This window comes from Chelonoidis abingdonii, chromosome 4 (genome assembly GCF_003597395.2).
Source record: "Chelonoidis abingdonii isolate Lonesome George chromosome 4, CheloAbing_2.0, whole genome shotgun sequence".
NCBI classification, from domain to species: domain Eukaryota; kingdom Metazoa; phylum Chordata; order Testudines; family Testudinidae; genus Chelonoidis; species Chelonoidis abingdonii.
The window spans coordinates 81,512,134-81,527,749 of record NC_133772.1 but is presented as its reverse complement, the minus strand read 5'-3'; the positions used below and the strand labels follow the sequence as shown (position 1 = coordinate 81,527,749).

Sequence of the window (15,616 nt, the reverse complement as noted above, 5' to 3'; positions counted from 1 at the left end):
AAAATAATCTGAAATCTAGGGATTTCCAACAGCTATTATTTTCAATAACTGGTTAGGAAATTTCTGATAAAATGTTTTTTTTAAATCAGAAAATACCAATTCATTTAAACTGACTGTTTGTGGGAAAGTGTCAGTTTTGATTAATTTCTTGGTTTGAAAATTTTTTGGAAAAAAACTTTCAACATTTTTAAAGAAAAAAAATCTGTTTCCTGGTTTGAAATGACTTTGTTTTGAAATGTAATATAGTTCTAGTATAAAGTTTTAAAAGGTCAAAATAAAAATTAAATATTTTGAAAATTGTGTGATGATATAGGTTGATTCACCTGAACTAAAATAAGAACATAAGAACAGCCATACTTGGCCAGACCAAAAGTCCATCTAGCCCAGTATCCTTTCTTCCGACAGAGGGCAAAGCCAGGAGCCCCAGAGGGAATGAGCAGAACAGGTTATCATCAAATTATCCATCCCTTGTTGCTCATTCCCTGCTTCTAGCAAACAGAGGCCAATCCTGGCCAACAGCCATTGATGGACCTGTCCTCTATGTATTTTTTTTTTTTGGATTGTTGGCTTATAACATTTTTTGGCATTTTGACTTTTTGTCCAGATTGGGATGGGATGATTATTTGAAGTTTCAAAAATGTTCCCAGCAGGGGAAAAACATTTCCTAGTCAGCTCTAATTTTCCAACTATGTGCAGCTTCGTTTAGGTCTCATTTGCTTCTACAAAATGAAAAGAAAATACCCAGGCAAAAAATACCACAGGTTTAGTGGGCCAGCAGCTTGGTGCTCTCAGCCAACAATATGAAAATAAATAAATAAAAATCAAACATTGCTGACATTAAGTTACTTCCTCATTCAGCTGAGCCTACGTACCCTTAACTGAAAGGGTTACAAATCAAATGGGCAAGATATTCCAACAGGTGAGACAGACATAGAAAGTCACAAAAGAGTTAGATGCAAATCTAAACAACTCTCTCACTTCACCAGAAAAAAACAAAAATAAGTATTGTAAGTCAATAGAAAAAGAAGCAGAGGTAAGATTAGAAGAGAGGGAACTGGAGGAAGAGCAGGTCTGAAGAAGAGTTCACACTTCCAAAGTGATAGAGGCACTTAAAGAGGAGAGGATTGACTGGGGCCTGTACAGAATCACCAATCACATACCAAAGTACGAATTATTTGCTTCCTTGCTTCCTAGTAGGGGGAAGCACAGTGTCATCTCTCCAGAAAGTCTCTCTCTGACAGTACTTGAAAACAGGGACATATATCAACAAGGCATTAAAAAACAAAACAAAACCAACAAGATGTGTCCATTGTAAATGAAGGAAATGAGAGATCTTATGTCACAACCTTCAACCTCTCTCCTCCCTAACCTTGCTTACTACCACTCATGGTGCTACATCTAAACTTAAACTGTTAGTTCTTTGGGGCAAGGACCATTTTCTTTTGTATGTATGCAAAGTACCATGCACTGTTGTGGCATTGTATAATAAAACATTCTCTTTTGGCCTTTTCTGTTTATAGGTTAGGCTCTCTGAAGAACATGTGTGACATCTGTATTCATTTTCTCAATATCATGTATACCTCTGTTTATGTGATTGTTGTGTTTCAATATGATGGGGACACAGATGATGTGTCTGCAGGGTAGCAGAATGAAAACCAGTTCTCACAGGCGGGAATTCCAGGAATAAGTAGGGCCTGCCTAAGCTCTTATAGAAACAAAGATTAGACTAAGACACGTGTTACGTCATATGGGCCTTTTATTGTTTTAATCTTTTCTCTCAATGCTATGTTCCTATGTTAAAATAAATACTTTGTTCTGAAGGGACTGCTTTGAGTCACTGCATTAACCTATTAGACATAGCTCCCAAAAGGAAGTCTCTTATACGTGTCAAACCCAATTGGACCCACTGAGGAAACACTATTGGTAAAGAGAGATGCTGTAGTCTGTCAGTGCGATAATCACAAGATTCCAGTAGGGTTGCCAACCTTCTAATCGCACAAAACTGAACACCCTTGCCCTGTTCCTTCTCTTAGCCCTCGCCCCTTCTCCAAGGCCCTGCCTCCATTCACTCCACCCCCCCACCCCATTGCTTGCTCTCCCTCATCCTCACTCACTTGCTCATTTTTACTGGGCTGGGGCAGGGATATAGGAGGGGCTGAGGGTCCCGGCTAGGGGTGTGGGCTCTGGGATGGGGCAAGAAATGAGGGGTTCAGAGTGCGGGAAGGGGCTCGGGGCTGGGGCACAGGGTTGGGAGGGATGTGGGCTCTGGGAGGGAGTTTGGATTCAGAAGGGGGCTCAGGGCTTCCAGCCCCACCAATTGGAATTTTAATGGCCCGGTCAGAATAGCTGACCGGAGCCACCAGGATCCCTTTTGTTCCAACCAAAAATCGGACATCTGGCAACCCTATATTCCACCTGAGAGAAGTGAAGGCCCAAGGCCTGTCACTGCTATGGGTACATTTCAGAAAGTCTGAAGAGGTTTCAAAGGTGCAGATTACCCTGTATCTATGACAATCTCATTCATAATTCTGCTTCTAGAGCTATAAGTTAGAGAAATAAATCTAAGGAACTACTCTGTACAAAATTATGGTTATCCATTATTACAGACGACCCCTCAGGTCATCATACAGATTTTTTAGAAAACACGTACAATAAGAACAAAAATAACTTATGAAATAACTTTTTTGAAATTTAAATATCATCTCCCTCAGTGTAACCTGAAAATGGGAAAAAACCCAACTGTTATCATAGGACAGATTCAAAACAGGTAGTTGCCCAGTGGGAGACAATTTTTAGATGCAAAAGTCACAAAAAGTTCTGAATGTTCAGACAGTTTTAATTTACCACACAATCCCCTAAATGCTGTTGAATATATTTAGAAAGAGAGAGTCTGCATATTCTGAAACTCTTAAAAAATACTCCCAGACTTCTTACATTCTAATATTAATTAAATGAGACATTTATCCTTTGTATTCACTGACCCCATAGATTACAAGTGTTTCTAATGATGTATGTCAAACCTTACAATGTTTATGTAGCTCAGGGCCGCTGAACTTATTAGGTATTTCAAATCTCATATTCATTTAATGCATAACTCTCATTTGTGCTTCAATTTAACTGTACTATCCTCTTAACAGTGGTCAGGCTAGAATTTGAAAGGGTAATTCAAGACTATGAAGAACATCCAAACCTTAAAAAGATTTAATAGTAATGATACTTATAATAGTTTTCATGTCACTGTAAATTCCCAGTGCTTTGAAGCTAATCATATTAAATCCTCTAAGAGGTACATTCTTACTGGACTCTGTCAGTTTTTTAAAAAATTCAATATTCTTATTTCAACACGTATTTCCATTTAAAAAGTCTCCTATGCCACAGATACCTGGAGACCTAAAAGAGTAAGGCTGAGCATCACAGAAGCATTCCCTGAGTTATCAATATAACAGACCAAAATATTTGTTTTTAAATGAGCAATTAATAGCACACCAAGAAAACTGGTGATGAGATCTTATACGTTTATCCCCATTCTGCCTCACAACACACACCCAGGACAAACATGAACTTATTACAACTTAAAGTCAGGGTGTGCTGTATTTCAATTGGTCTACCTACCCCCAGATCTCAAGAGTTCCAACTATACAATATCTCTCCCCCCCCCCCCAAAAAAAAATTCTGCGTTTCATCTTTTTTTTTTGATCTAAAATAAACCATTCACTCTACTTTGTCTCTGTCTTCTCTTCCTGTGTAATGTAACTTGCTGAAGTATTTCCTTCAGACAAGCATGAATAAAATTTGTTTGATTCAAACATAAGAACCAAATGTGTTGTGGATTTCAGCAAAAGAAACACTTTAATGAGAAAAAAGGTGGGGAGCTGTTAATCAGAGGAGATGACAAGTAAGGCATGAATAGCTTGCAAATATGAATGCTGAAATACCAAGCAAGTAGCGGGGGGGGGGGAACGACACACCAAGAAAATCAACACAGTATGATGATTCTTGCATTTTTACACTTGACAATAAAATGTTCTAGACAAGACAAAAGACCATCTCTTTCCCATCTGTTTCAATGGATGGTGCAACAGCTATGGTGGCTCCAAGTATAGAATATTCTTAATGACAGCTTAAGTAAAACTGAACCTTTAGGCGTTTCTGTGGTTCAGTTGGGATAAACACCTAGGGTAAACTCCTGGCCTCATTGAATTTAAAAGCAAAACTACTGTTGACTATAATGGAGAAAGGATTTCGCCTCTAAATCTGACAAATTGGGATGAAAATCACACAAGAAAAAAGTTTTCCATTCTTCCTACTTAACAGGCTGGAAGTTTTGAGACTAGCTTGAGGTAATTTGCAACTTTCACTTTTGGGAAGATGCAGAAGAGCTGTGGAATTCAGAAATAAAAACAGATATAATAAAGTTGGTGGTTTGTTGATTGGTAGCAGTTTTTAAGACTAGATCAAGTTTGGAATCCTTGCAGTGAGAGCTAAAATATAGCAAAAAAGCCAACGTATATTTTCAGGTCCAGTGCCCTGGACAATGTCCCTTAAATCACCACCATTTTTGTTTATCTATATGTAATAATTCTACCTTTAAACTGCACAGCTTTATGTCATGTTAATACTTAATTACTAACTACTGTTTTGTTAACTATTGAACACTGTTTTGTCAATTAACAAAACAACAGCTCATTTTTAACCCATCACTTTTCCCTCATAATTACCATTTGGTAGCTTGAAATAGATGCTTGTTTCCTTACTGAAATGCTTTTCCACCCTGATTTCCATGCACTCATTTTTTACAGAACTCCTCCTGAGCACTGAGTAGCTGACTTAAAAAAAAATAAAAAGAAAAAAAAAAGTGAAGTCATCCCACACCAAGCAAAATGGCACTCTGTAGCCAAGAAAGGGGAGAGATAGATCAAATGTTGGCATTCAGATCTAAATTGTGTCTATGTTAAGAGTTAAAATTGTTAGACAAGAGATCATGTAAAACTGGCATATTCATGTGATCCTTGTGTCTCGAAGTCACAGCTACTGACTTCACTAATACAAATAAGTTTCTAATCCTATCAGCCTTGCAAGACAACACAGGTGTGGAAGAATGAGCTAGAGTCTATTCTGCTCATTTATCATCAACAGAATTATCTGTTAAATTCAAATTGCAGGATCTTCATTACTGGAGATTACGTAAGAAACAGACAGAGCCTCTTAACTTGACCAACTGTGATGTAAACACCATTTTAGGGTATATAAATAAGAACCCACATAGTCATTTATAGAGTCAAGTTTTTGAGTATAATATTTTAAAGTTATTTCATTATGATGAGAAATATATAAAAATATTAATCTTGTATTTTTAGTTTTATTATCTAATTATACCATGAAAAACAAATATACATATATAGAAAATTATGCATATTGCAGTAAAAAAAAACTAAGTTATAAGAATGTTTAGGTTGCAAAGTGAAGCACTCAGCAGTTAGAAACTGCTAGAATTAAAGTTGCCCACCTGTTTATGCATTATTATGATATGGTCTTTAATTATACAAGGTTTTTTTTGTTTTGTTTTTACAAAGAACCCTTCTCTCATTCAGTGCTCAAGCAATAAGGCACATGGTTCAATATTTTTTACACTTTTCATTCAATGTATAGACCTATCTTTTATTTACTACACACCATTCACAGCCTGCTCTGAATACAAAATTATTCCTTTCCTCATAGTCTCTTCTATCACGCTTATCACAGTAGTATATGAGTCTAACAAAAAATTAAATCTTCAACATACCCCTGTGAAGTAGGGATGATTTTTCACAGCTGGAGAAGTGAGGAACAAGAAGATTAAGGCTGAAATTTGCAAAATTCTTAATTTTTGATGCCTCAATGATCAGACATTCAATCTGAGACATACAGTGCCTGCTTTTTCTGAGTACTTAAAGGGGACACTTTACCTTGTCATAGAGACTTTACTCAACAGTAAGGATTGTGAACTAACAACGATCAGGAGAAACAGTGAGTTCTGAATTCCTCATATCCTGATTCAAAGCAAGAGGATCCATTTTGTCTATGTTCCATTTGGATGTCCTGTGTGTATAGCATACTGAAGTGAGGCAGTGCATGAACAGTGTGTGACATACTATACCTTTGGGGAGCGTCTTGCTTTTAAGGTCAGGCTTGACAAAGCCCTCGCTAGGATGATTTAGTTGTGAATTGGTCCTGCTTTGAGCAGGGGGTTAGACTAGATGACCTCCTGAGGTCCCTTCCAACCCTGATATTCTATGATATTCCTCATCTGTATATAATTGTGATATTACATATAAAACATACCTTGTAAGGTATCAGGGGGAAGGTTATGATCTACATATGAAGTTACGAGAATTGTGTTGTATGGTTTTCACCAAAACATGCTGTAAGTTGGGGAATCAGCCAGATATTAGCTCCCTAGAGGCAGCAGCAAGGAAAGTAACCAATACCCGGACGCAGTGTCAATCAACCCATCAACGCCCATTGTCCAGCAAGGGATCTACAATGCAATGACTCAACTGCACTAGGGGAATTGCTCAGCCTTGCCTGGAGACTCAGAAATGCCCTCCAGACATGCTTGGACTTGTGTTCCCCAAGCATATGAGACTGAGGGTATAAAACAGAACACCAGGGCCCCCTGCTTGGCCTTTTCCCCTTCCCTCACCTGCACTCTGAAGACTCCAACTGAGGGGACTGGCCCAGGTTTCAAGGGTAAAATCTGCGTACTATGTATTGCAATATCCAGTGGCATGAGAAAAGTGCTTAATCTAGATGTTGTCCAGTCTAGCAGGATTGAGAGTTTAGACTGTGTGCTTATATTTTATTTTGGTAACTAACTCTGACTTTCTGCCTATCACTTAAAATCTATCTTTTGTAGTCAATAAATTTGTTATGCAGCTAATCTTTACCAGTGAGTTTGCCTGAAGTGTTTGGTAATCTGTTCAAGTCACAAAGACTAGTATATATCCACTTTGCATTGATGAAGTGGTGAACCAATTAATAAATCTGCACTGTCCATCTCGAGCAGTGCAAGACTGTATTCCAGAGGTACAGTGCTGGGAGGATTTGACTCTGGTGCCTTTCTGTGTGAGATTCATGAGTGGCTCTGGGAGCATTCATGCAATCTAGCTGGGTACTGGGTCTCTACATGTGGTTGTCCTAAGTGATAGCACCTGGAGGGGTTTGCTGCTGGTCACTAGCAAGGCATGGTGAGAGACCTGCCCAGGCTGGAGATAGTTAAGGGGGCACAGCGGTTCCACAGTCCCAGGCTACACCCTGGGGATCCCATCACATAGTGCTAATTGAATATTCAGTTTTGGCAGCTATTTTGGAACAAACTGTAGTAAGCAAAACATACAGAAAATTATGAGTATCAATAGCTCATGAACCTGCCAAATCTGTCTGAATCTACAGAAATTTACGCAGCAAAAGGCTGCTCACAGATGCCAGGACTATCCCTCTGTAAACTTTGAATTCCTTCTTGTAGCGAGGCATAAGCTGGGCTCTTCTGGTTTCTGCCCCTGCTTCCCTCACAAATCAGTCAGGGACACCTCAGGTTTATGCAAACACCAGTGCTCTTTATTACAGGCGTTTCCCACCTTACTATCTATGTACAGGTTTTTCATAGCTAAACTTTGCCAGCAGCAGACTAGAGGACTGGGATCCACCCCTCTTGTGCCTGACCTTTCTCTTCTCCCCTCCTCCTCTGGCTTCCTTCCTCCCAGCCTTTATAGCCCCTGGCTGATGAGGCTGGCAGGTGTTTCTCACTGCCAGGCAGGCACAGGGCTGTTCAACCAGCCCCAATCCATTCCCCTAGATTGGGGCTGGCATGACAGGGGTCTGATTAAGTCCTCCTTACTCAGCATCCTGTCACACTCCTGCAAAGAATGAAGTGCTAGAGTTGTGAAAAAAAAGTGTGAACAATGTTCACAATAGAATGTGCTAGGTAAACTAAATATAGGGGCTGCAGCTGCTTCCTCTATAATAGATAAGTAATATATGATGGTGTGGTATAGCACAAAGGCCATAAATAAATGACTTTGGTATGGCCATATTACTCACAAGTGATAATGTCATGAGTGAATTATACAAGTTATCCTATGCAAGTACAAATAAAACTTTTATATGACACCATACAGTCACAGTTCATGGCTAGCTGTATCTCTAGCCCCTCTCAGTCTCTCATTAACTGCAAGCCCTTTAGGTGACAGGCCTCTTGCCTTCACCTCCAGAGGGTGGAATCTTGTGATTCTCCCACTCTCAGAACAGGATACTAGTCTACCACGTACTGCATACAACTTGTGTTTGTTCAGCAGGCTGTACTAGATTCAGCTGGCCGTCAAGCCTTCCCTTTGGGAGCTGACAGCAGAGCGTACATAGTGATCCCAAAACAGCCTTTTCATACCAGAGTATAATTTAATCTGAGTAGAAGGAATGAAAACATAACAAGAAAAGATTTTTTTAGCACAAATACTATACATGCATAAAACTCTCTTACCCTAAAGTTTAAATAGGTTTAGCTTATCCAAACATGCCCCCACCTTGGTTTGGGAGGACAGTTTGCTTCCCAGAGCATACTCAGTGAGAACCACTGCTACACTGTCTTTTAAGTATTAACAAATGGGGGGATGAAGGGACATAAGAGTGTCTGTCTGCCTACCTGTCTATCTGACAGTCAGCACTTGGCTGAATTGACCCTTGGTAATCATATAGCAACCAACACAAAAATAATCAAACCAATATTTGAATACAGAGTATTCATAAAATAATACAGGCATCTATCACATCCTTCACACATACTATTGTGTATTCTTTATGTGCCACAAGTTACACAAAAACTATTTCAGAAGTGTTTGAGAGTTTTTAAAACATTTTGGAACTATTTTTGATGTACCTCTGCCTGTAAATCAGAACACTCAAGACAATGAGTCCAAATATAAAGGAGAGAAAAATGCGTAACTAATTAATGTCAGAAACATAAAAATAATCCAAATTTTTATATTATATATATATATACACACGTAAACTATGAAGTTTACAAGCTTAGGATCTACCAAAATTAGAAGCGGCCAGGGAGGGCGTCCCTCTGGCTGGCCGGCCCAATGTGGCCAACTGCCGAAGTTAACGGTTAAGGTGAGGTTAACAGTAACCCTACTGCTTACTGGTTCATCGGTTAACCTTTTACATCCCTAGAAGCGAGTGCTATATCCCATTGAAAAGCTTGGAATCTCTGCTACTCAAGTTATAAACCTCCTTCTAATTCTTGTCACTGAAGGTTTCTGAGACATTAAATCTATCACTAATCAAGAGTGAATAGTGCCAATCCTAGGTCTTAGGTTGATATAAATTATGGATGGAGAAAAAAGGAAACATTTCCCCGTCAAACTATTTTTTTAAATAGTGTCTGTTTGACGCTATTTCAGATTTGGAATATTAACAGTGGTCTTCCTGGAAATGCATTAGTGAACAGAGTGCAGGCTGAGTGTATGACACAGTCTACTACATGGCCCTGCTATTTTCACATTGATATCACTATCAGATGTGTGTATGTTATATACACATAGGTATATATACAAATATAACATACACATAATGCATATCAAACATGCATACATATATAATATTAACTGAAGTAATTTATTCAGCTAGTGATTTTTGTATTCTATTAAAATACCATCAGATATATTCTGAATTAATTCTGCTGCACCTTCCATTAATTATGCCCATTCTCCTTAAAGGGAGCCAGAGAGATAGGAGTTATAGAGCATACGAAGAGTGGAATATATTTCAGCGTGGAAAATATGACATTTGATATTTTAGAAATTATTCATCAAAAGACAGGTAGTGGTTTGTCATCAGTAGAAAATATGTACATTTTCCATTAAACATGTTTTTCATATTGTAGATAGAACAAAGCCCCAAAATAGCAATTAAGTTTAAATTGTATTAATTATAATTTAACCTTTATCTTATACAACCACAAAAGCATACTTTTTCTCTGAAATAAAAGATATTAACTTTGTATTGCATTTTTTTTTCAAAATTATAATAAGGTTTCTGTTTCATACATAGCTTAAGTATTATTTTGAAAACTTACTTCCAATAAGGAAAAAGTGAGGCCATTCAAGCTACATAGGACAATCAAACCTCAAATTACACTGCCCTGGACAAGGAGAAACCAGAAAATTCAATTAGATTAATTCAATTGAATCTTCTTATAGATTTGCTAAAAAGCTATCTTGCTTTTATGATTGCCAACTTTTCATCAACACCCAAATGTTAGTTTTTGCCTTCAGCCACACTAATAGGTGCTGTGATTTTTTTGAGATAAGAGCGGCCATACTAGGTCACACCAAAGGTCCATCTAGCTCAGTATCCCGTCTTCCGACAGTGGTCAATGCTATGTGCCCCACAGGGAATGAATAGACTAGGTAATCAGCAACTGATCCATCCCCTGTCACCCATTCTAAGCTTTTGGCAAACAGAAGCTAGGGATACCATCCTTGCCCATCTGGGCTAACAGCCATTGATGGACCTATCCTTCATGAATTTATCTAATTCTTTTTTGAACCCTGTTATAGTTTTGGCCTTCACAACACCCTCTGGAATCCTTTTGTTTGTTTAAAACCTGCTGTCTATTAATTTAATTTGATGACCCCCTAATTCTTGTGTTCCGGGGAGTAATTTTTACTTATTTACTTTCTCCACATCTGTCATGATTTTATAGACCTTTATCATATTCCTCCTTAGTCGTTTCTTTTCCAAGCTGAAAAATCCCAGTCTTATTAATCTCTCCTCATATGAAAGCTGTTCCATACCCCTAATCATTTTTTTCATTGTTGCTCTTTTTTGAACCTTTTCCAATATATCTTTTTTGAGATAGGGCAACAACATCTGAACACAGTATTCAAGATGTGGGCGTACCATAGATTTATATAGAGGCAATATGATATTTTCTGTCTTATTATCTGTCCCTTTCTTAATGGTTCCCAACATTGTTAGCTCTTTTGACTGCCGCTGCACATTGAGTGGATGTTTTCAGAGAACTATTCATAATGACTCCAAGATCTCCTTCTTGAGTGGAAATAGCTAATTTAGACCCCATAATTTTATATGTATAATTGGGATTATGTTTTCCAATGTACACTACTTTGCATTTATCAACATTGAATTTCATCTGCCATTTTATTGCCTGAGAGCAGCGGTAGCAACCTACGGCATGCATGCCACAGGCAGTACGCGAGATGACTTTCAGGGGCACTCAGCGCCTGAGTCCTGGCCACCGGTCCAGGGGGCTCTGCATTTTAATTTAATTTTAAATGAAGTTTCTTAAACATTTTAAAAACCTTATTTACTTTACATACAACCATAGTTTAGTTATGTATTATAGACTTATAGAAAGAGACCTTCTAAAAACATTAAAGTGTATTACTTGCATGTGAAACCTTACATTAGAGTGAATAAATGAAGACTCGGCACATCACTTCTGAAAGGTTGCCGACCTGCCCTAAAGGATGTGAAATCAAAGAAAATATGGACTATGTTCACTAAATTTAAAAGTTGTCCGAGACTAGGATGTGGGCATTCTGGCCTAATGACTAGAGCAGTAATTAGGAACCAAGAATAGGAGTCAAGAGTAAGATCCAGAAGCCAAAAACCAGAGCAAGGATCAGAGCTCCAATCAGAGGTCAGCAATCAGAACTGCCTGTCAAAGCCAGGTTACCTGGAGTGAGGCAAGGCTGGAGCAGGGCTTGAAACTAGGCTGGAACATGAGCTATCACAACCATGGGCAATATTTCAAACAGCTGCTTCTGCTGGGTTTAAGAGATTAGCTGCTGACTCTTCCCACCAATCAGGCAGTGTAGCCACTAAGGCAGCCTACTAAAGGCCAACTGCATTCATCAGGTTGCCCAGAGACTGCCTCTGCTGCAGGCCCTAATAGCTGACAAAAAGACTAAGAGAGATTTTGCTAGTTTTCTTTCTAAAACAATTGTTGCACTATAGAAGTGGTATGAGTCTTATGACACATGGAAAAAGAATATTGAATGATATAATTACCTAACCAGAGTATAAGTGAATTTTTAAAAGAAATTGCTTAAAAAGAGGGGCATTCCAATTAATAGTTTGGCTAATACTCAAACACAGCCCTTGAAATAAATCAAACATAAAAACCCTCTGATAAGAGAAGGACTGAAAAAAAACTTATTTACCACCACCATCTACTGGTACTGATGAAAGCAGAAGAAAAACTGAGAGCTGAAATCTGAGCACTCAGTTGGCCAGGGTCTAATAGAAAAGAGAATTGCTTTCTTCCAACAGCCTCTGAAACAGGGTATATAAACCTGACGTCACAGTGTGGTACCCCAAAGCTTTGCTGAACCCCTGTAGACAGCTTCTTCCGTTCCCCTCTGGACAAAGCAGAGTTAAGTGAACGCACGAAAAAGCTGCAAACTCCTGAAGTGCTACTAATGCTCATGCCAGTCATGTGAAAAGGACTCTTCTCTATTCCACGGTTAACAGGGCGTGAAAAGGGAGTGAGATTTCATTTCAAAGTCTATTTCTCTCTCTGTTCTTTAAATATAAATAACAAAAAGTTATCTTGTTGAATTCTACTCTTTTTAACAATGCTTCAAGCAAACCTATTTTTTATTTTTACTAACATGCTATATAAGCATACTCTGCTTTGTATGCGCAAGCAAATTGGCCTGAGAGAAATTTAAACAATAGCTTTAAGCAGTTGCTTTTGATAGTTTAAACTTGTCTCTTTCATAACACACTATTCAAATAGCAGGGACCACATACTTCAAAGTGCTTTTAAGACAAGTACATCTTTACTCCTTGGAAAGGTACTAGAAGTGCAATAAACATTAAAAATACTAAAGAATTGATACATTTAATTATAATAATAGTTAAGGAGAAATTTTGGTAATTTCTATTGTTATATGGTGTAACTGCTGAGCCTTAGCCCTAGTCTGTGACAACTGACAATTTGTGTATTCAGTTACATGCCTAGAACCTTTGTTGCATATACACTTGATTGATGAACAGTTGATTGCATGCTCATGAGGTTCTAATCTTGTACATTAACCATTAAATCATCCTTTCACAGACAGAGAACCATACGATTAATTTGCCTTTTACTTAACAATTTGAAAGAGAATGCTACAATTTTCGGATGGTAACTTCCTAGCTTTACAAGACTGTCAGAGCGCTTGATATCCTCTCAATATTCCGCATGCTGACAAGTTACTTATGAATAATTAACAAAAAAACCCCAACACTTTGGTAAAGTAATAATGAGATATTTTTTCAGTGGAAAGGGCATTAAGTCATACATTATGTTTAACATACTGTTTCCTTATTTGGTGGTGGTTATTTTGTGAATTTAATTTAAATTGTGATTTAAGTACAATTATTAAATTTAGCAAGTCTAAAATTTAACTTATTTACTTTGTAACTTTGGAAGGAGGGTCCAGTACCCACCGCTGCTGGGGCTCCAAGGTTCCCCTCACCCCTGGTGTCTGAGAGTGAGGGTCTGAGCACTGGAAGCAGCCTGGAGCTATGGGATCTGCCCATGGTGGCTGGGAGCTGCACAGACCTGCCTGCATCCTGCAGCAGCAGCTTGGGGCTAACAGGGGGGCCCAGCACCCATTGTCACAGATTCTGTGACTTCCATGACTGCCGTGACAAAATGTTAGCCTTACCTGTAACTAACATTAAGGATCTGGAAAGTTCATGAGAGCTAGAAAATTCAAACATGAGTCAGAAACAACTTTTATTCTAGATGTTTAAGTACAGGGAAGTCCTCAGTGATATATCAGATATAAATCTTATATGACACTACCATATTAAAAAACAAGCAAGCAGTACAAGTTTATATAAATATTATTCAGAGATGACAACTTGACTCCTATTTCATCTTTTTACCCAGTAGTTGAATAGAATCAACTACAGTAGAACAGCTGTATTCTCTCAAACAATATTCACAAAATTCACATTCTCATTAACGTCCTTTGGTTCTGTTTGATGTTCTCTTGGATTACTTGCCATATTGGGATTTCACCCAAAGGGCTGTAAGACTCTTTTGTTTTTTTTACCTATAAAGGCAAAGCCTCATTGAAATGTCAGGACCAAAAGCAGTCACCGTATCATCCAAAGCATTAAGCTTCAAATTTAACCAATGAATTAATCTTGTGAAAGCAAGTATGCAATTTCCCGATTCAGCTGTTAGAACATACTTTTTCTTAACCTTACAAGATCTGAACAAGGTATTTCTAGAATTTAATTTGAAATCCACCCCAACAAGTTACAAGACAGACAACTGCTCTTACAGCTGTTCACTGTGGTAGGTGAAAGAGCTACTTGCCAGATCTCTTGAAATTACATTCATTGTCAATTCAGAGGATTGGATTGAGAAACGGACACAGTTTGCAGAAAAAAAATATAAATACAGCCTGAGTATGTAGAAAGAAGGAAGGGTTCTTTTGTAGACTTCCTATTTTCTCCTCATTACTTATTTCCTCCCTCTTTCAAAAGATACCATGTCACAGAAATCTTCCCATTTCGCTTGGCCAAGGACAAGACAAAACTTCCTTCAGAACTAGTCTACTGCTCAAAGGGTGGGTCAAAGTGACCTGCAGCATACCCACAAAGACTGAGTGCACAGCCTAATGAGTTTCTAAGACACAAACAACATTTTTCAACACAGGCTTTGATGTTTATCAAGTTTCCATTTAAAAGTGATTTTCTTTTTATATAATCCATAATGCAAGCTGGCAAAATACATGTACGTGTTTCTTAAAATGTCATTGAAGTGACTCACAAGAAAATGGTAGCGCGTGCTCAACATCTCTGAAAGTCAAGCAACTTATTTAGGTGGCTAAATGTGTCTTTTGGTCCTTAACTTTAGGCTCATAGGTTTGAAAATACTGGCCCTAATGCATTCTGCCAAAGGTCAGTAGCCACAATATAATCCCACAGGCATAAAAAGAAAAACTACAAAAGGAATGAATTGTTTCAAGGAATAGAGATTAAGAGCCCAGAAGAGAGTTCAAAAGTAACAAATGAGTTTAATAAGAATTTAATTAAAGTTGTATTAGTTCTCGATTTTCATACAATTCCACAGAACTCTGCATAATATCCAGTGATAAATGCAATCAGTGAATCCATTTGAAGCCTTACATCAGCTGAATGAATTCCCACTGTCTGATCATATACTGAGGGCAGAACACTCTGTCTGAAAGTGGTCTTGCCCAAATTATTAACCATTTACTGGATGTTACATAAGAGAAAAAAAGTTTTAATTTTCCCCATAACATCACTGCTGAAGTATTATATGTAAAAAGGTGGGCACTCAAGGGTGCATTTAAGAAGCTTAAATATTGCACCTTGAAATTTACACTGAGGCGCCCTGCAGTTCTGGAAGTTTTCTGAAAGAATCAAACATGTTTCTTTAGTGAAAAAAGGCAGGAGAGACTTACTTTCACAAACAAGAAGACAATTCAAAACAGCAGAACTGATACAGATCTGCCTATCTTTCAGCATCTTGAATCAAGCATGTTAAGTTGCAGTTTTATAAAATGTGTACACTGCAAATCTG

At 38.0% G+C, this 15,616-nt stretch overlaps 1 protein-coding gene across 28 annotated transcripts in view; it reads right to left on the bottom strand.

The window, feature by feature from the left end:
* Positions 1 to 15,616, bottom strand: part of GPHN (gephyrin) — a 648,985-nt gene that overhangs the window by 487,836 nt on the left and 145,533 nt on the right. For 12 of the 28 annotated variants that reach the window (XM_075065350.1, XM_075065357.1, XM_075065361.1 and 9 more), the window contains exon 2: positions 4,719 to 4,826. The exons of 14 other annotated variants lie outside the window; for them this stretch is intronic. In XM_075065350.1, the coding sequence (XP_074921451.1) occupies positions 4,719 to 4,826 (108 nt within the window). Of the gene's footprint in view, positions 1 to 4,718; positions 4,827 to 12,346; positions 12,530 to 15,616 lie in introns of those variants that run through there. 2 more of the 28 variants (XM_075065366.1, XM_075065374.1) reach the window with 2 other exon arrangements.